A 19,922-nucleotide genomic window follows, 5' to 3' on the forward strand; every position below is an offset into this window, starting at 1 on the left:
ATGGCTGTTCAAATTGCGTTTCCCTCCCATAAGTATGTGTGCAGTCAAACACACCGTACGCTTCTCAAAATAAAACATTAAAACTATAGCTTAAGAATGATAAATATAAACTATAGTCTAAACACCAAAAATGCAACTTTGGTTTAACTTATGTCATAACTTTAATCCCATAAAATGCCTCTTGAATTATTCATAGACTCTTAGTGAATAAGTCAGAAAATCATTGTCTAAAATAATTCTAAGATTTTACGAGGATTTCAAACGCATAAAATCGTATACTTAAGGGAAAAGTTGAGAACTACCCATTTTTAGGAATAGTTAACTAAAATTAGACATTAAATATATTTAGTTAAATTTTACTCATTATTATCATGAAACTTCCTAAATTACCCTTATTTGAGCACATGGTTCTAAGTGTTATTGTAGTGTGTATTATATGTATATCAAATACATAGAATAGGTATATCATATGAAATAGAATATCATATGTATGTATATAAGTGTTGAAGGAACTTAATGGGTTATGTTTTAGAGGGTATAATAGGTATATCATATGAAATAGTGGGCATTTTAATAAAAGTTTAAAATTGTGGGTATAAAGGAAAGCACTTAATTTAAAACAGGTACTAGATATAATTGTGGGTATAAAGGAAAGCACACTATGGTCTAAAGCAATCAACTCACACTTCTTTACTTAAAATAATATTCACCAAATATTAATTTAATTATTATTCACTCTTAATATAAAAAATTCACAGAATAATGTTTACATAAAACATAATAAAAAAAATCCGGGTTATTATAGCCGCTCTTCTATTCTAAGTTGACGAAAAACGACGTCAACATATAGATATAAATAGATAGTGTAATTACATTTAAAAAATAAGGTGTGAATAATTTTTAATTTTAGATATTTAAATCATTTAGATATTATATTATTTTTTAATAATTAACTAGTAATCTTAAATATGAAAAAGAAGAACTAAAAAATGTTAAAAATTAAGAAAATAGAAAAAGTGTTATGTAGCAATTTTAGAGTGTTACATCATTTCTTGATACTCTCATTTATATAAATTGGATCATTTGGTAAAATGTCTTTAAAAATATTTTTTAAAGTTATTTTGCACTCTAGCCTAGTTTTAATAATTCTTTGCTTTGCAAAATAAAATAGGATTATATATATATATATATATATCTTTTGAAATTAAAATATGATTATATATTTATTATGCAATAAAAGGAAGATTAGATGATATGAAAATAAATTTTAAAAAAATGGTGTTTTTATCTGAGGATTAAAATTTCGGTTAATTTAGGAGAATAAATATCAAGAAAAAAGATAAGATAAATTTGAATTAATTTAAAAAGAATAGATTTCAATAACAGATATAAATATCAAATTTTAAATTTGAATGAATATTTAATTGAGTTTTCGAATACTAATAGGAATTAGAAATCTTGCTATATATATATATTTGAGTCTAGATCTAGGCTTCAATTAATTGTCTCGAGTTTATAGTTTAGAACAAAAATAAGAATCAAAGAAAAATGTCGAGGATTGAAAACATTTCTAAATGTGGCCAATCCTGGAGACGATTTAATGCACTCATGGATGTATGTCATCAGTTTCTTATTGCTGATTTTGTTGACGATGGGCCATCATCAAATTCTAATTGCAGAGTTAAAGCAAAAGAAAACCTGAAAAGAAAGAGATCCACCGAAGGTGTCGCTGCAGGACCATATCCACAGCCACCTATAACTCCTGCATTGAGTAGGATTATTAGTAATGCACGTGGTATTATTACTCCTGATCCTGATGCTGACCAAGAATCACCAGTCTTCATTCACCAAAAAATGCTTTTTGAAGCCGATGTTAGCAAACAACAGGGTCGACTTTCCATGCCAATAAGTCAAATAATCTTCGATGATTTTCTAAACGATGATGAGAAAAATAAAGTTGAACGAAATGAAGGAATGCAAGTTCACATTATTCAACCTAATTTGGATATAACAAGCCTTGTACTTAAAAAGTGGCAATACGCAAAGAAAAATAAAGCATCTTCTCCTGTTTCTTATGTATTTATCAAGAATTGGCTCGATGTTGTCAAAAGGAATGGACTAGAAAAATGTCATATTGTTCAACTTTGGTTTTTTAGAGATATCAATGCGAATCCCTGTTTTGCATTGGTCAACCTAAGCAACGGCTCCACTTAGTAATTTTTTTCTTTCATGTTTTAGTGTTTTTAGTATTAGACTAGAAAGTATCTATAGTCGTTTTTCTTTATAATTATTTATTTATTAAAGTTGGAAGTGTTTTTTTAGATGGATATTAAGCTTGTAAGTTTGACAGAGTGAACAAATTATTAAAGTTTTATGGGAATTATAATTTTTTTAATTCGTATGGAAAAATTTATTAAAGAAAAAGTTAAAAGTATGAGAAACACAATTAGTAGCTAACTAAAATATAGAAATTTCACATTTTTTATCATAACTATGTTTTCTTTTATTTTGAAAGTAATTTTATTCTATTTTTTCTACCAATTTTTTCCTTCATCCTTTTTTTCTTTCCATTTTTCCATTATTCTTCTTCTTCTCATTTTTATTCATTTATCTATTTTTTTTCTTTCATTTGTATTCTTTTATTTTTCATTCTATTTTCATTTTTGTATTCATTATTTTCTCCTTCTATTTTCTTTTTCTTTTTTCACACATATTTGTTTTTTTTTCTTTCTTTTTTTTCTACCAATTTTTTTATTCATATTTTTTTTTTCTTTTTATTTTTCCATTATTTTTCTTCTTCTTCTTATTTATATTCATTCATCTGTTTTTTTCCTTGATCATTTCTTTTGTTTTTTTTCTTTTCATTTTTGTACTTATTCTTTTCTCATTCTATTTTTTTTTTTTTGCATTTTTTCACACATATATTTTAACATTACATAATTATTTTACTATTTTTTTATTTATTATCTATTATTATTGTAATTTTTTAATAGTTTTTTCCACTATATGTAAAAAATTCAAATCAATTTTTTCAGCATTTTCTTTTTACTGTAACACTTATAGGAATACCAAAATTTGGAAAGAAAACTAATAAAAATATGAAAACGTGAATGGGTAACTGGTCACCTTCGCGTTCTTTGTGTGTATATTTCTAGGTGTGACTAGTTACTTTCACATTATGATGTGTGTATATATTTTTTAGTTCTTTATGGTAACTAGGTACCTATGTTACTAAAATCATAGTTACTTTTTTTTTTTAATGAAAGTATTCTTCCTCTTTTTCCTTCAAATTTGATGTTTATTTTCATATTTAATATGAGTCACCCATCACCCTTCTTATGGTAACTAGTTACCCCTCTTATGGCAGAAAGTTACTCATCTCAGGATAACTAGTTACCTATCCTGATACATGTTATTTAACCTAGCTCTAGGATTTTTTTTTTAAATAACTGTCAAAGATCAATCAAGTAACCGATTACCTTACTCAGGATTTAAAAAAAGAAACGTACAATCTAAAAAAAAAGGAAATAATGTTTATAATAAATAAAAAATAATTTTAAAAACAATTCATATTACAAAAAAAAAATGCAAAAAAACCAAAGAAAAATTTAATATGAAATTAGTAATATAAAAATAATAATCAAATTACAAACATACCCTTCCAAATTAATAAAACTTGATTAAGAGTAAAACTATGACATAAACAAACTTTTAGACAAAAATGTGGGAAAATAAACCTATAAAAGTGAAAATTCTTAAAAAAAAAAAGTCATAGATTAACTATTTTTTTTTAAAAAGCCATATTTTTGCATGCTCTATTAAAAATCTCATATAAAATGTAATTTCCTCCAGTTTATTATGGAGGTAAAAGCTTAAACTGTATAGTTAATATAATCCATTTTATTTTATTTCGGAGGAAAAAGTATTCATTCTTCCATATTAAGATTGGGGTTCTCATAAGAAGGACCACATTGAGCAACAAATGACGATTAAATCAACCTAACAACAACAAGCATAAACTTCAATCTTACGAAAATTCAATCCATAATTTATTTAATTATTTTTTAGTTTACAAATAATTAAAAGAAAAAGCTCTTCTCAATTTTGATCGTTGGATCAAATTATTATTATGGACTAATATAATCATAAACATTATTCCATAATCACAACCATTAATCAAAGTGCTTATTAATTACATATAACCATTAAACTATAGTTCACCACCTCATATTATAATGAGCCCCAATTAACCTGCTAATACCTCTTAAGGTATGAGAGCATAATATGTATGGTGTATGGGTGGCAATTGGGTGCATAGTGGTGGTTTTGTGGTAAGGGTTGGCTATCCATAAGTTCCTTTTGCATTTTTTACACTTGATCTTGTGTGTGATTTTTGTAATGCCCCATATTTCCTAATAAGGTTTAGGACATTGATTAGGAGGCCGGGAGAGCCATAATTGATTTATTATGTTATTAAATGATAATATGCATGTTTAGGTGTATTAAATATACATGTGAACCCATTTCTGATTAATTGGGTGATTTTCATATTTTGGCAATTTCAGGCATATTTGGCATGTATGTGATATGTGTGTGATGCTTTATTATTATTTGGTTATGCTAGGGTTACTCAGCACGAGACGATCCTAGGAGGTAAGCTAGTGGGAAAGTCACAACGGGATTTATACTTGACTTGGAGTGAGTAAAGGGGTATTTAGCACATTATCGGGATATTGAGTAATGGGAATAAGTATTTGATGATAAATTGGGAGTTAGTAAGATCAGGGGGATATTCCAAAATTTTTTACTATTTTGCCCCCGGGGACGTTTTCGGGACCCCAAGCATTAGGATTTGTTTAAGGCTACTTAAGCTTGAAGTAACCTTTTAAGAAATAAAAAGAGCGCTCAGAATGTTCTCTCTCCCTCAAAGTTCCATTTTCGTCTCCCGATCGCATTTTCAAAGGAAACTTGAGTTATAGGACTCGGATTCAAGCGAGGATCGATGCATAGCGATCCTAGGAAAGATTAGAAGCGTATTAGCCGGAGGATTTAGTTGGGAAAAACTCAATCAGAGGTAATTCAGGTTTTAAGTTCTAAGTTTTTAAAGTTTTTAAGCTTGAATTGGATTTTGTGTTTTGACGAGTTTTTGATTTGATTGAGGCTTGGGTTTTGTTGGTTTTGGATCATGGGGATGTTTGGGAACTTTAATTTTGGGATTTGGATATGTTTGGGTAGGTTTTTGGAAGGTTTTTAAATAAAGAAATGGAGGTTTTCTGGCTGGGTTCGAGGTTGAGCCGCGGCTCTGTTCTTGGGCGCCGCGGCTCAAGCTTGAAGAAGCTGGTGGTTTGGGGCTACTGGGCTATTTGAGTTGCGGCTCTAATGCTGTCAGAGAATATTTTTGGGCCTTACTTGAGTGGGGCTGCGGGTCTAATGTTTGGGGCCACGACTCAAAAGGGGAAAAGTGGCCAAAATGGGTTTTTAGTCATGGGAACTTAAACCTAAGGGCTCGGGATTGATCTTACTACCCAGTTTGGTAGGATTCAACGTCTCGGAGGCTAGGACTTGGTCCGGAAGTATTTATTTACTCATCTTGATGAGGTTTTATATTATGGTAGTGACTAGGTTATCACTGGAGGCTTGGAATCAGGATCGTGCTTGTGGCTCGTTTATTGGTAACCTGTGCTTGGACTAAAGGTAAGAAAACTGCACCGAGTATGTGATGCATGTGATGCACGAGAAACATGTGATTAGGGCATGCCATGAATATTGAATATGAGATTGATCAGAGCTTGAGTCTCTATGTTTGTGCATGATCATAATTATGCTAGCGATTGTTAAGTAAGCATAATTATGATCATACATTTGGACATTTGACATATGATATATGCCTGGTAACATTGCTTACTTGTGCGTGGCACTGACTAACTAATCAGAATTGGCAATGGTGTCAGTATTAACTGTGAAGTTATGACCTACTTTTCAAGTTCGGCAGTAATACTGAGCACTGGTCACATGGTATTGACTAAAAAGTCAAGAACGGTCTTAGCGTGTCTAACGCAAGCTGACAAAGATTAGATCTAATCGACATCTGCATTGAATGACTTAAATGAGCATCAATGCCGGATCGACCTCAAGTTCGATGAAAACTAAAAGTGCTTGTCTAGCCTAAGGCTAGTCACTTAGAGTCAGGGTCAGAGAGCCCCAGTGACTGTTTAGTCACATGGCTATGGGTGTTGAGCCCGAGTGACTTACCCAGCAGTCACTCATTTGATTGGAGCCAGGGCCAGAAGGTCCAAGTGACTGTTTAGTCACATGGCTATGGGTGCTGAGCCCAGGTGACTACTTCGTCACATGACTGTGGGTGCCGAGCCCAGTAATGACTTGTTCGTCAGTCACTCATCTGATTAGAGCCATTGCCCAAAAGCCCAGGTGACTGTTTCATCATATGGCTATGGGTACTGAGCCCCTTAGTGACTTGCTTGACAGTCACTCATTATGGTTAAATAGAACCTCAAAGAGATATTCACTCATCTGTTCAGGGCTATAAGCTCTGTATGATTATAATGATCATCATTCGCATGGCTGTAGGTGCTGAGCCCCGTGGTGACTTGTTTTTCAGTCACTCATTATGGTTAATGGAACCACCAGTGTTAAATCACTCATCTGATTAGGATTGACTTAATAGTCATCCAATCAGGAGGGCATGATTTCTTATCCTAGATTCCCCAGCATTGTCTGAACTTATTTGCATGCTTGATTAGGCTATAAATTGCTAGGCATGCCAGGTATGATTTTGTGACATGATATTACTGTTCATGAGCATATTGAGTTTTCTTGTTGGGCTTTGGCTCACGGGTGCTATGTGGTGCAGGTAAAGGCAAAAGAAAGCTGGACCATCCTTGAGTTTGAGAGCTTAGGTGACGATGTGTACATATGCGGCTGCTCGACCACCACGACCGAGGGTTGAAAGAGGAACTAGGGTTAAACCCTGTTTTTCCGCTTAGATCGGCTGGGTGTAAATATTTTCTTGAAATTAACCTTTAAATAATATTTTTGGGATCCCAATGTATATGGTAAACGTTTTAGTGAAACGTTATATCTTAACAAAAAAAAATTAACCCTAAACCGCTAATCATACTTAGTTACACGATTATGGCCAAATGACTCGATTAGCGAGTTTAGCATTGTTTAAAAGGCACACCGTAACGATCCCTAGAGTTTGGGGCATTCCAATTTTGGCAGATTTTGGAGTGTAGAAATGGCTCAAGAAGGGATGAGAAATATGGGAGGTATGTTCTCTACATTCCCAAACTAATATCCAAATAAAATGTGTTCTTGGATTGATTGTGAGCATTTATTAATTGTACATAATCTGTTTTGAGCATTAGTGATGCTCATATTGTGTTTACAAACTAACAATTGGTATCAAGAACAAGGTCATTTGAGTTTTAGGGCTTGTTTTTTAGACAAAAACCCATTTTGTTCAAATCTAATTTTTTGCACAAATTTTCGGAATAAATGATATGTTAATGTGGGAAATCGGGTTTGATAATGTGTGCTGGGTTTTAACAATGTTTTAGACAAAACTTTCGTGTGTATTGCTATGAAACCGAGCTTTTCATGGAGCTCAAAAATGGTGGAGGCCCATTTTTAGATTTCATGTTGCTTTGACATTTTGGTTGGGAAATGAGGAGAATGGATATGCTAGGGTGGTTGGCGACGTTGAGAGGAATAAAAGCCAAGTGACGGTGGCCAAAACGGTGGCTGGAATTGCTGGTTTCAGTCGGGTCGGACCCACGGACTGAACCGGGTCGAGGCGACCCGCGTGCCTGAAAAAAAAAGGTCAGGGATGATAAAAGCGACACGTCGTTTCCGAGGGGGTAAACGTTGTCGTTTTTTAGCAAACGATATGTCATTTTTCAAAAACGACATGTCGTACGGACACATATTTAAAAAAAAAAAAAAAAAAACCATACTTGTTTTAGGTGCGTGGGATGTCCATTTTGGGCCATTTTTCACCATTTCACTCTATTTTTAATATCCTATTATCTTCATATATTTATGCACAAGATTAATCCATGAATTTTATTCATAATTGTATTTGTATTCAATCTTTTGTGGCATAAATCTAATTATATACAATGACAACAATTATTACTTATTTTCTTGCTTGTTGTAAGAATAACCATGTAAATTGCTTAGTGATGATGAACATTTAAATAATTATTTATTTAAATTTTGTTTTTTCCTCCAAAGTTACATTAAGGTCCATATGAGTAATTAATTATCCTATCGATAATAATTATTTGGTAAGGATGCTTAATATGGTGAAGAAAGTCTATTGAATTTTATGAACCACAATTTGTCTATCCTCTAGATAGTAAATTCAAGTGTTTGGTTATAATGCTTAATAGATTGTTCTTAATTATGAATGAGTTCTATCTTTTGTTTATTTAAGAACTCTAGCATACATAATGATCATTTGTTATTTTTTGTGATCATTGATGAGAAAAGAGCACAAATGACATGATTTTGTTATAACATGCATTTAATAGTTATTGCTCTTGTTTCTCATTCAGCTCTAAGCTTTCCCAGAACCTCCGCCGTCTTGACACTGAATGCAACCAACCATAAGCAGTGGGTTGAGTCTATCACGATGAACTTGACTTACATGAAAGTGGACTTGGATGTTCCCAACACCTTAAGGATGTTCTCTAGTCCTAAAACGCTGATTAAAACCATACATAACAGCCCATAAATTCATCACCATCCTAAGAAACGAAATTGAAAAATCGGAAACTTAAAACTACGAAGGAAATCTATGAATATATACCTCTTACTGTGGCCGGTTCTTGGTGTGTTCTTTCTTCTCCTCAACTTAGTCCAAAACACTATGAACACAACAAAACCATTCAACATGAATTTGGAACTCAGAATCTAAAAGAGAAATTAACACAAAGTAGGTTCGGGCTTACGCTATTTTGTTCTGACTATTCTTGCACCGAACTTTCAAAACACTACCTTCTTTCTCTTGCTTTCTTCTACAATCAACACAACACAGAGGTTCTAAGGACGTGTCTAAGGTCCTTACATTTAAAAAATAAGGTGTGAATAATTTTTAATTTTAGATATTATATTATTTTTTAATAATTAACTAGTAATCATAAATATGAAAAAGAAGAACTAAAAAATGTTAAAATTAAGAAAATAGAAAAAGTGTTATGTAGCAATTTTAGAGTGTTACATCATTTCTTGATACTCTCATTTATATAAATTGGGTCATTTGGTAAAATGTCTTTAAAAATATTTTTTAAAGTTATTTTGCACTCTAGCCTAGTTTTAATAATTCTTTGCTTTGCAAAGTAAAATAGGATTATATATATATATATATATCTTTTGAAATTAAAATATGATTATATATTTATTATGCAATAAAAGGAAGATTAGATGATATGAAAATAAATTTTTAAAAAATGGTGTTTTTATCTGAGGATTAAAATTTCGGTTAATTTAGGAGAATAAATATCAAGAAAAAAGATAAGATAAATTTGAATTAATTTAAAAAGAATAGATTTACATAACAGATATAAATATCAAATTTTAAATTTGAATGAATATTTAATTGAGTTTTCGAATCCTAATAGGAATTAGAAATCTTGCTTTATATATATATATATTTGAGTCTAGATCTAGGCTTCAATTAATTGTCTCGAGTTTATAGTTTAGAACAAAAATAAGAATCAAAGGAAAATGTCGAGGATTGAAAACATTTCTAAATGTGGCCAATCCTGGAGACGATTTAATGCACTCATGGATGTATGTCATCAGTTTCTTATTGCTGATTTTGTAGACGATGGGCCATCATCAAAGCCATCATCAAATTCTAATTGCAGAGTTAAAGCAAAAGAAAACCTGAAAAGAAAGAGATCCACCGAAGGTGTCGCTGCAGGACCATATCCACCGCCACCTATAACTCCGGCATTGAGTAGGATTATTAGTAATGCACGTGGTATTATTACTCCTGATTCTGATGTTGACCAAGAATCACCAGTCTTCATTCACCAAAAAATGCTTTTTGAAGCCGATGTTAGCAAACAACAGGGTCGACTTTCCATGCCAATAAGTCAAATAATCTCTGATGATTTTCTAAACGATGATGAGAAAAATAAAGTTGAACGAAATGAAGGAATGCAAGTTTACATTATTCAACCTAATTTGGATATAACAAGCCTCGTACTTAAAAAGTGGCAATACGCAAAGAAAAATAAAGCATCTTCTCATGTTTCTTATGTATTTATCAAGAATTGGCTCGATGTTGTCAAAAGGAATGGACTAGAAAAAGGTCATATTGTTCAGCTTTGGTTTTTTAGAGATATCAATGAGAATGCCTGTTTTACATTGGTCAACCTAAGCAACGGCTCCACTTAGTAATTTTTTTCTTTCATGTTTTAGTGTTTTTAGTATAGACTAGAAAGTATCTATAGTCGTTTTTCTTTATTATTATTTATTTATTAAAGTTGGAAGTGTTTTTTTAGATGGATATTAAGCTTGTAAGTTTGACTGAATAGATTATTAAAGTTTTATGGGAATTATAATTTTTTTAATTTGTGTGGAAAAATTTATTAAAAAAAAGTTAAAAGTACGAGAAACACAATTAGTAGCTAACTAAAACATGAAAATTTCATATTTGATCATAGTTATGTTTTCTTTGATTATGAAAGTAATTTTATTCTATTTTTTCTACCAATTTTCCTTCATCCTTTTTTTCTTTCCATTTTTCTATTATTCTTATTCTTCTCATTTTTATTCATCTATCTATTTTTTTCTTTCATTTTTATTTTTTCTTCATTTTTGTATTCATTTCTTCATTTTTTTTCTACCAATTTTTTCATTCATATTTTTTTCTTTTCATTTTTCCATTATTTTTCTTCTTTTTATTTTTATTTATTCATCAGTTTTTTTCTTCATCATTTCTTTTGTTTTTGTAACGACCCGACTTTTCTTAACTAGACCCACTGAAACGCGACTATGACTATCCGTGGTCAACTAGACTCTTACGGTCAACTTTGGTAAAAATGGGACGTTAAAATCTAAATAAACTTTAAAGTAAACTTTAGAAAATTTTACATTGGAGTACTTTGAAATAAAATAGTATTTGGATGGGAAGTTTTAAAAACAAAATGTAGTTAAACGTAACTTAAGAAATAGTTTGTAGCCACATGGCTTTCTTTAAATAAACTAGTAAACATGAAATTGATAAAACTGTTACTGGACTTAGCGGAAAACTTAAGAGAACCTTGACAACCCCGCAGGTCGGTTGTTTCACAGTATGCATACTTCAGACAGAATCCCCTCCAGCTCATTGCACTGCTCCTTAAGCTTTGCCCTTACCTACACACAGAGAGTAACTGATGAGCTATAACGCTCAGTAAGGAAGCTAGCTACAACTCATGATTCTACTATCCAAAACAAACTTTGCATAACATAAATGCATATCTAGAAACTGCAAACTGAGCAACACGTCTAGCATATTCACATAAGTCAAAGTGTTGTGTAACATACTGAAATCATATAACTGAGCCATCGTATAATCCCCGTGTGGCCTCCACGGCCTAGAGAATACTCACCTCCTGTACCAAAGGGGTACACTCCGCTAAAACACGATGACTTTACTGACTTGGCAGATAACCCCGCTATACTGTTGCATGGGGATCCGCCCTCACAAGGTTTCCCTTGTACTGAGCCATCAAGTTATCTGTGGGGTCATGATGTAGAGTCCAAGAACTTTACTTAGCTAAGATAGATAGTAGTATGATAGTATTTATAGCATTATCTTTGTTACTTTGGATTTTTGGTTCAGACCAGGAGTTATTTGGACACTCATAATAGTACTTATAGATTTTCTAAGTTTAACCTATAGTTTAAGAATATTAAGTATAACCTAAGGTTTGATTAATGTGACTGATATTAAGGATTATATTATTATATTATAAGGTTTAGACATCAACCAATAGGATTTTAAGCACATGTTTTGAATGGTAATTAAGGATTAAGATTTTTGAGGATTAAATATAATAAGGAGTAAAGTTTGAATGTTATAGGGTCAGTCAGCTGCTTTGAGTACGTTGAGGGCTTAGTCAAGGCTGTTTACTCCATTCAAACTTAGCTAAAAATGTGTAATTTCGTGTTTAAATATTCAGCGTGTGCCGATATATCGCAGCTATAGGGGGCGATATGTCGCAGCACGTAGATACGGAAAACACAAAACGATGCACGGTCGCCTCGGGCATACTGGCCCAGGCGATATATTGCCTACAGGGGGCGATATATCGCCTCCTTCAGCATGGATTCAAACTCTTTTGAATTCATTTCCTTTCAGCCATTCAAACTCCTTCAACAGTCCAGCATCTTGTGAACGAGTCTTCAGCCTCTGCTGAACGATTATTCAAATGATTTTCACCTAAAAAGCCATTATTTTTATTCAAGTAAAATCAAGATATTTTCATTCCCAAACTCTATAAATAGGACCTAGTACCCAGCCATTATTCACCATTTGCTCTAAGTTCAGAAGCTGCTAGTGTTAAGTGAGTGTGAGAGTGTAAACACTTGGTTGGGGAAAAACTATAAGCTTAAACATCATAAGCTTATCAAACACTTTGGGAAGTGAGTTCTATAGTATTTCGGTAAAGGTTAGAGTGATCTTGCAATCTTTGAGGTAAACCCAAAACTCTAGTTCCTTTCTGTATTTTATGTTATTTCCTTTCTCAAAACCTTCTACTCAGTCCCCTAACCTTATTCTTATTTTGGTTAGGGAATCCAAGCTCTTAAGCATATAAGTCGGTAAGTATGTTTTTTATGGTTTAGTCTTTCCATCTCTTTCATTTCATCTCCTTTCTTTAGACTCACTCTCTCTTATGGTTTTAGGAGTGTTTCAAAAGTCCCAACTCAGTCCATAATCCCGGTAACTTTGGTAGGGAAAATAGGCTAGAATCAACATGTTAGGTGCTTATGTTATCTATATGATTTATGTTATTAAAAGTGTTATGATATGTATATGTGTATGTTTGTAGGCTTGGGCATATGACCCATATGACTAACAAGACCCCAAATGGGTTATGGGCATATGACCTACTTAGCTAGTAGGACCCCACTAATCCCATGGGCATATGCTTGTTTAGTCTATGGGACCCCAAGTAATAATGGCCATTATAATAAGTGAATTATGTGTTATGATATGTCTTTACGTTATTATGAAATTATGTTTATGTTTATGACTATGTGTTAGATTTTCCTTGCTGGGCATTAGGCTCACTCCTTTCTGTTTATGTGCAGGAAATAAGCTTTAGAGGCGGTAAGATTCGTGATGCTTGGAGGATGTGTATCGATGGTGAATGGAGTCAAGGGGCCGAGCGTTATTCGATTCGAGGATGTAGTCTTGTTTATGCTTTTATGGTTTTAAATGTATTTTCCGCATTTTCTATGTAACTCTTTTTAGTTTTTAAGTTATTTTTGTTTTAAAGACAATGGGTACCCATATCCTACTTATTATTTATGAAAGTAACCTTTGTTTCTACAAGTTTATAATAAATTGTGGTATTTTCGCAAATATATGTTTTAGTAAGAATATGTATGTATAGTTCGATAATGGTCCAAGAGTTTAGATTAGTGGGTCGTTACACATGATCCCCGGGTGGCCTCCGCGGCCCAGAGAATACTCGCCTCACGTGCCAAAGGGGTATACTCCGCTAAAACCCGATGAATTTACTGACTTGGCGGCTAACCCCACTACACGGCTGCATGGGGTCCACCCTCACAAGGTTTCCCTTGACAGTCACAAACATTGCACATGCATTCATGATAACTTTACTGCACTAAGCACATTCAAACCCGATAGATGGGTGCTATCATGCGCATCCAACCATATAATCACACATATATATAGCAACTAGAATTTTACCGGCAGTATACAAACATGCAAACAATTCACTAAGATCACAACAAGCTAAGTTACTCTTGGTGTATACTTCCTTACCTCTTGTCCTTAGCTTTCGCGAATTATGTCTTTGTGAGTATTTCTGATCGCGTTTAGACCCTATAATCATATTGGGACAATATGTCGTAGTTTATGCTTACTAAGATTCTAAAATATATTAGGGAATTTAAAAAAACAAAACTGAAATTCCCGACCCTGGCCCAAACTCGAGCCCTTGGGGTAAAATGACCATAATACCCCTCTCTCAGAATCCCAAACTCAACTTAGAAAATTATTATTTCTAATAATAATTTTATCCTAGGCCATGTTTGAAATTTCAAGTCAAAACTCCAATTATTTCTTAAAATTCTGTTTTCCGATGCTCGAGTCCAATTCACGAGCCCCGAGCCCACCTCTTGACCTTAAGACTTAAAATCGGTAATATTGTACTTTCTAAAATATTTTCTAAGTCCTTGAAAATATTTCATAGATTCTAAGTCATCAAATCTAAACTTTGAAACTAACTCCCAAACCTAGAATTTTTCTTGAAGCTTACATAATAATTCCCAAGCCTAGCTTGTAAATTATTATACTTGGACAATTAACTAGGGAATTTTTATCCTTAATTCTCAATAATCAGATTTTGATCTTAGAATACCTAATCCCAAGCCTTGCAGTCACTTTCTAAAGTTTCGGGACCAAATACCACTTTTTGTCCCCTTTGGTTACAAATTGGTAACCATTAGTTACCCAAAAAAACAACAAACCATGCATGCATGCTCACGTGCACAAAGCCTTCATCAATGGCTCCTTGTGCACGGCCAAGAATGGCAAGCACTCTTCAAGTCCAGTTTCGAGCCATAGGTACCTTCTACAACGTTCACTGCCTCATCCCGGAACCACCATGACCCTCACCTCCGGCCACCACCACCACTACAACAAATTTCATTATTAGCGGCGGGGGACTCCGCCGCTAATAAATGCCACGTCCGCCGCTAATATGCTTTAGCGACGGGCCTCCGCTACTAATACCCCGCGCCTAAAAAAGTGTCGCTAATAATGATTATTAGCGGCGAACTGATACACCCGCCGCTAATCAGCAATTATTAGCAGCGGACATTAGCGACAGAACCCGCCGCTAATAACTATGTCCGAGGCATTAATATTAGCCGCGGGGCCCGTTGCTATTATTGTATTTATAATTTTTTTAAATTAAATTTTAAATAAATTAATATTTATTAAATTTAATTATTTTTAAAAATAATTTAATAAAAATAAATATTTAATTAATTTAAACATAACTAACATTAAAATTAATATAAATAGTTTTAATATTTATCAACCTAGTAAATATCACTATAGTCATTAAAAATAAATAAAGTATTAATTCAGTCCAAATATATAAACTAATAACTAAAGAAAGTCATTAAGATTAATATTGAAATTGTCCTCATCTTCAACATTTTGGTCTGGCTGTGAGGACGATGGCTGTGACGATGGCGGTGGCGGTGGCTGTGGCGGCGGTGGCGGTGAAGGAATATATGGTGGTTGTGATGATCGTCCGAGCGTGAGGTCCCCAAACAGATCTCGAGACTGTGGCTGTGGCGGAGGCTGCATCGATCCTCCTAGAAAATCGGTAAAACTAAAATATTGTGGAGGAGACTGAGAATGGGGTCCAAAAATGTATTGGTTTTGATACTGAGGAGGTTGTTGCGACGACATATGTGGCGGATACATTGGATGAGGCTGGTACAGCTGCTGCGGCGGATACTGTGAAGGAGGCTGGAACTGCTGCTGTGAAGGAGGCTGATACTGCTGATGTGAGGGAGGCTGATACTGCTGTGACGGAGGCTGATACTGCTGTGACGGAGACTGAGAAGACGAACCACCTTCGGATTGTGGTGGCAAATGCCTCTGCAGAAAACTGTCAAACATTGGGTTATACATTTTACTGGGATGCACAGTTGTCGAAGTCTCAAACGTCTCACGAATTGCCTTCACCAGCAAAGCCATAACTCTCATATCTTCATTAGGCGAAGCAGCAGTATTTGCTTGGGACTGACTTTGATCTGTAGAGCTAGAGGATGTCTTTTTTGCCTTCCCTTTCGCCCTATAACCCACTCCTCTTTGGTAGTCAGATCTCTCCTCGAGTACTTTACTTAGTATCTCGTATTGATCGACCGGGGACAAATCAACACCAGATACATTTAGAGATGCCTCACTCTGCTGTTGACTTTGCCTCTCATTCTGTGACCTCTCAACCTCAGCCGCCATTTTTTCCTGTATAAAGATAACATTATAAACAAAAATTAGAAACATTATAAACATTAGAAACAAGAAAACAATACTATTCCCTTACATAATCTTGTTGAGCTGCCTCATTGACAAAAGATTTTGTCGATTTTCTCATATGAGCATCCCTCCAAGTATCAACAACATGCGCATCCGGGTTCTCCTATACAAATGTAAACAAAATGTTTCAGAATGTGTTATTTTATAAAATTAAATTAACATCTTCACTTACATATTCGTGACGCTTAGCTGCCAACGACTTTGTGCCTTGTGTTGTTACATACTTCAGTTGTCTTCTGTTTGCTTGATTTTTAGCGGAACGAGCCAAAAATCTTTCGCTCAAAAACATTTCACAAATAAGCTGCCAAGCCTCCTTAGTGCAATGGTTAGGTGGCTTAGAGAGGACATTCTCCAAATCTTCTGGTCCAACATAATGATTTTTGAAGTGTCTATGTCTATAGTTCTTTCTCTCGCGATATCTTTCTCCCATCTCCTTGTTGAGAGTTGCCAGAACTGACTCACGTGGTGGATGACCATCTATATTATAGTAATACTGCATTAGGAAAAAAAATATTAGATAACTTGTAAATAATGGAATTAAATAATGAAAAGTACAAGATTTGTAATTTTTTTTACCCTCATACGATCAAGCACTTGATCCTTAAACTGTTGAGGTACATCAGCAAAATCCAAATAATGCCCCGGACACAACATGGAAACTAGAGTTCCCAACATGCGAATAAAAGCTTGATCCTCCTGCCCAACCACTTTGTTGATCACAGGATCAAGCTCTGGATCCAATGGTTTCCCAGCTTTTTTCCTTCGTTCTTCAAGAACATTATTACTAGCAGGGCCACGACCTTTTCTTCTCGTCGACGGGGCTTTAAAATTTATTAACAATAATCAGTATTAGTATTGATGTTATATTTATCTAACAATATAATTTCTAAAAATAATTTTGATATGCAATATTTAACCTGACTCGTATGATGTTGGTACCCTAGAAGGATCTGGCGGGTCTTGACCCCCACCATCTCCGCCATGATAAGTAGCTATATCAGCTGACATTATACTTCAGTTTAAAATTTATTAGTTAGTAATTAGCATTAAATAGAAGTATATCACATTGAATTCATAATAATAATAATTACAAAAAAAAAACTTCATTATATTTAAATATATAGTTCTGTTACACAAATAGAAAAAACTAAACAGAGTAATCACTATCATTTCCATCAGTAACCGGAGATACATTTTCATCTTCACAAAGCTCAAATTTCTTATATTATAATTACAAAAAACACTTCATTATATTTAAATACATAGTTCTGTTACACAAATAGAAAAAAACTAAACAGAGTAATCACTATCATTTCCATCAGTAATCGGAGACACATTTTCATCTTCACAAAGTTCAACAACCAATTCATCTTCTGCATCTGCAACGTCCTCATGTTCTGACATATCAGCTTCGTCGTCACCATCTTCATCAGCTCCAACATAAGCAGCAGGTTGATCAGATTGCATAATCAACTCTCCGAGGTCCACAGTCAACAAAAATTTTGATGAACTTGTTTCATGTACAACATCAATAACATCATTAACCTCATCAGAATTGTCCTTAATGTCCCAAATCTGTCGATGATTCACATCTTCTACAACTTTCCAATCACGACCTCTAAGAAACTTGCTTAGCTTGAGTAGCAAGTATGTACGGCTCATCTTTGTACCATTCGCCATTGACGTTTATATTGGTGACATTATTTTCAATGACTGTTTTCTTCATTCTTGGATTTGTATTAAACCATTTGCACCGAAATAATGCCACTGAATATGCACCAGTGAAAGAAAGTATCACCACTTCTTCAAGCGTGCCGTAAAAATTAAAACCTTCTGTTCCGACAGCAGACACTCCACTATTCTGTGTGGTGCGCTTTTTGTCTCGATCGTGTGCAATAAATCAAACACCATTGACTATACAACCTTGGTAAAAGGTTGACAAATGATCTGACCCAGATGCTAAAGCTAACAGTTCATCACCGTTATCCAAAGACCCAAGCTTATGCAAGTCATATATCTAAATACATAGAATGATATTAGATTCACAAAATATATCATTAATAAAATCAAAGTTCAAAGTTCAAAGCTACCTTTTTATGAAACCATGAACGGAAATTTTTCCTATGCAAACGATCATGATCACCATCTGGGTATTTTTGTTTAATCTCTTGTAGGTGTTCGCTGTTAATTAGAATAGTGTTACGATTCTTGATAACAAAAAAATGATAATAACCACACATGTTCTAATTTATAAGAGAATAAACTTACTCTAAATAAGGCTCAATTTCAGGAGAATTCTCAAGTATGAACCACTCAGCTATTTCACGAGTCTTATGATCGAGAGTCTTCAAAGTTCCCTTTGTGAGTGGGCGACATTGAGATTGGAAAACTGCAAGATTTCGTGGGATATAAGTTGCATCTTCATTTCGATTAAGACGGTTAAATCTTGTTTCAATGCCTTTGAAATACATTGAACAAAAGGTCAAAGCCTCGTTTGCAACATAGCCTTCGGCGATCGACCCTTCAGGGCGAGCTTTATTTCCCACATAGTTCTTTAATTTTTTCATGTACCTTTCAAAAGGATACATCCACCTCATAAATACCGGACCACCCAATATTGCTTCTTCTGGCAAATGTAATACCAAATGAATCATTATGTCAAAAAAATCTGGAGAAAAAATCAACTCCATCTTGCACAATATCTGAATAAGATTATTTTGTGCTTCCTCCATATCTTTAACATTTAAAGTCCTCGAACATATTTGCCTGAAGAAATTGCACAATTCTGCAATAGTGGTCGATATAGATTTTGGAAGAAACTTGCGAACACCGAGAGAAAGTAATCGTTGCATTATCACATGACAATCGTGTGACTTCAACCCAAGAATATTTGTATCATTCTCGGACACTTTCTTCTTCAAATTTGAACAAAAGCCATCTGGAAATCTAACTCCTTTTATAAACTGACAAAACTGTTGCCTCTGCGCTGGAGTTAACACATAAGGAGCGTGCGGCTTCATCAGCTTCCCATTCTCATCTTCATAAATCCACAATGATTCTCTCACACCCATCTTTTTCAAATCATGTCTGGCATTAGTGGTGTCCTTAGATTTATCACTGTCTAAGATGGTGCCAAGGAGACTATCACACACATTCTTCTCAACATGCATAACATCTATATTGTGTTTTAATTTGTTTGTACACCAATACTCAAGCTCGTAAAAAATACTTTTTTTCCTCCAATTACCTTCCTCTACTCCTCTTTTACGTTTCACACCCCCAAACTGGACATGTTTTCCTGGAACTTGCGCTGCAAGAGCATTAACTTGTTCTAGTATATCCTCACAAGTAAACCGTCTCGGAGGACGTCTTCTCTCTACTTCTCCATCGAACTCTTTGTCTCTTCTCATTCGATGAGTACTTGGCAAGAATCTTCTGTGACCAACGTAAGATGTCTTACCGATCAATCAGATGGAAGTTGTGTCCTCATTACACGTAGGACAAGCTTTGTATCCCTGACCACTTCATCCAAACAAACTACTGCGAGCTGGAAAATCGTTCACTGTCCACAAAAGGGCTGCCCGCATCTTGAACATCC

At 34.1% G+C, this 19,922-nt stretch overlaps 3 protein-coding genes across 3 annotated transcripts; 2 read left to right on the forward strand and 1 right to left on the reverse strand.

Moving 5' to 3' along the window:
• Window positions 1–1,608: 1,608 nt before the first annotated feature.
• On the forward strand, window positions 1,609–2,214 carry LOC133781639 (B3 domain-containing protein At2g32645-like). The gene has a single exon (XM_062220695.1). It carries the CDS (start codon window positions 1,609–1,611, stop codon window positions 2,212–2,214), a length of 606 nt encoding a protein of 201 aa, XP_062076679.1.
• A 7,596-nt stretch (window positions 2,215–9,810) lies between these two features.
• On the forward strand, window positions 9,811–10,428 carry LOC133781648 (B3 domain-containing protein At1g05920-like). The gene has a single exon (XM_062220706.1). It carries the CDS (start codon window positions 9,811–9,813, stop codon window positions 10,426–10,428), a length of 618 nt encoding a protein of 205 aa, XP_062076690.1.
• A 3,670-nt stretch (window positions 10,429–14,098) lies between these two features.
• On the reverse strand, window positions 14,099–16,686 carry LOC133781655 (uncharacterized). Its single transcript, XM_062220714.1, has 4 exons — window positions 16,497–16,686; window positions 16,332–16,427; window positions 16,154–16,252; window positions 14,099–14,140 (listed from the first exon to the last, which is right to left on the reverse strand). Exons 1-4 carry the CDS (start codon window positions 16,611–16,613, stop codon window positions 14,099–14,101), a joined length of 354 nt encoding a protein of 117 aa, XP_062076698.1. The 5' UTR covers window positions 16,614–16,686.
• Window positions 16,687–19,922: the final 3,236 nt, after the last annotated feature.

Source organism: Humulus lupulus, chromosome 1 (genome assembly GCF_963169125.1).
Source record: "Humulus lupulus chromosome 1, drHumLupu1.1, whole genome shotgun sequence".
Taxonomy (NCBI): domain Eukaryota; kingdom Viridiplantae; phylum Streptophyta; class Magnoliopsida; order Rosales; family Cannabaceae; genus Humulus; species Humulus lupulus.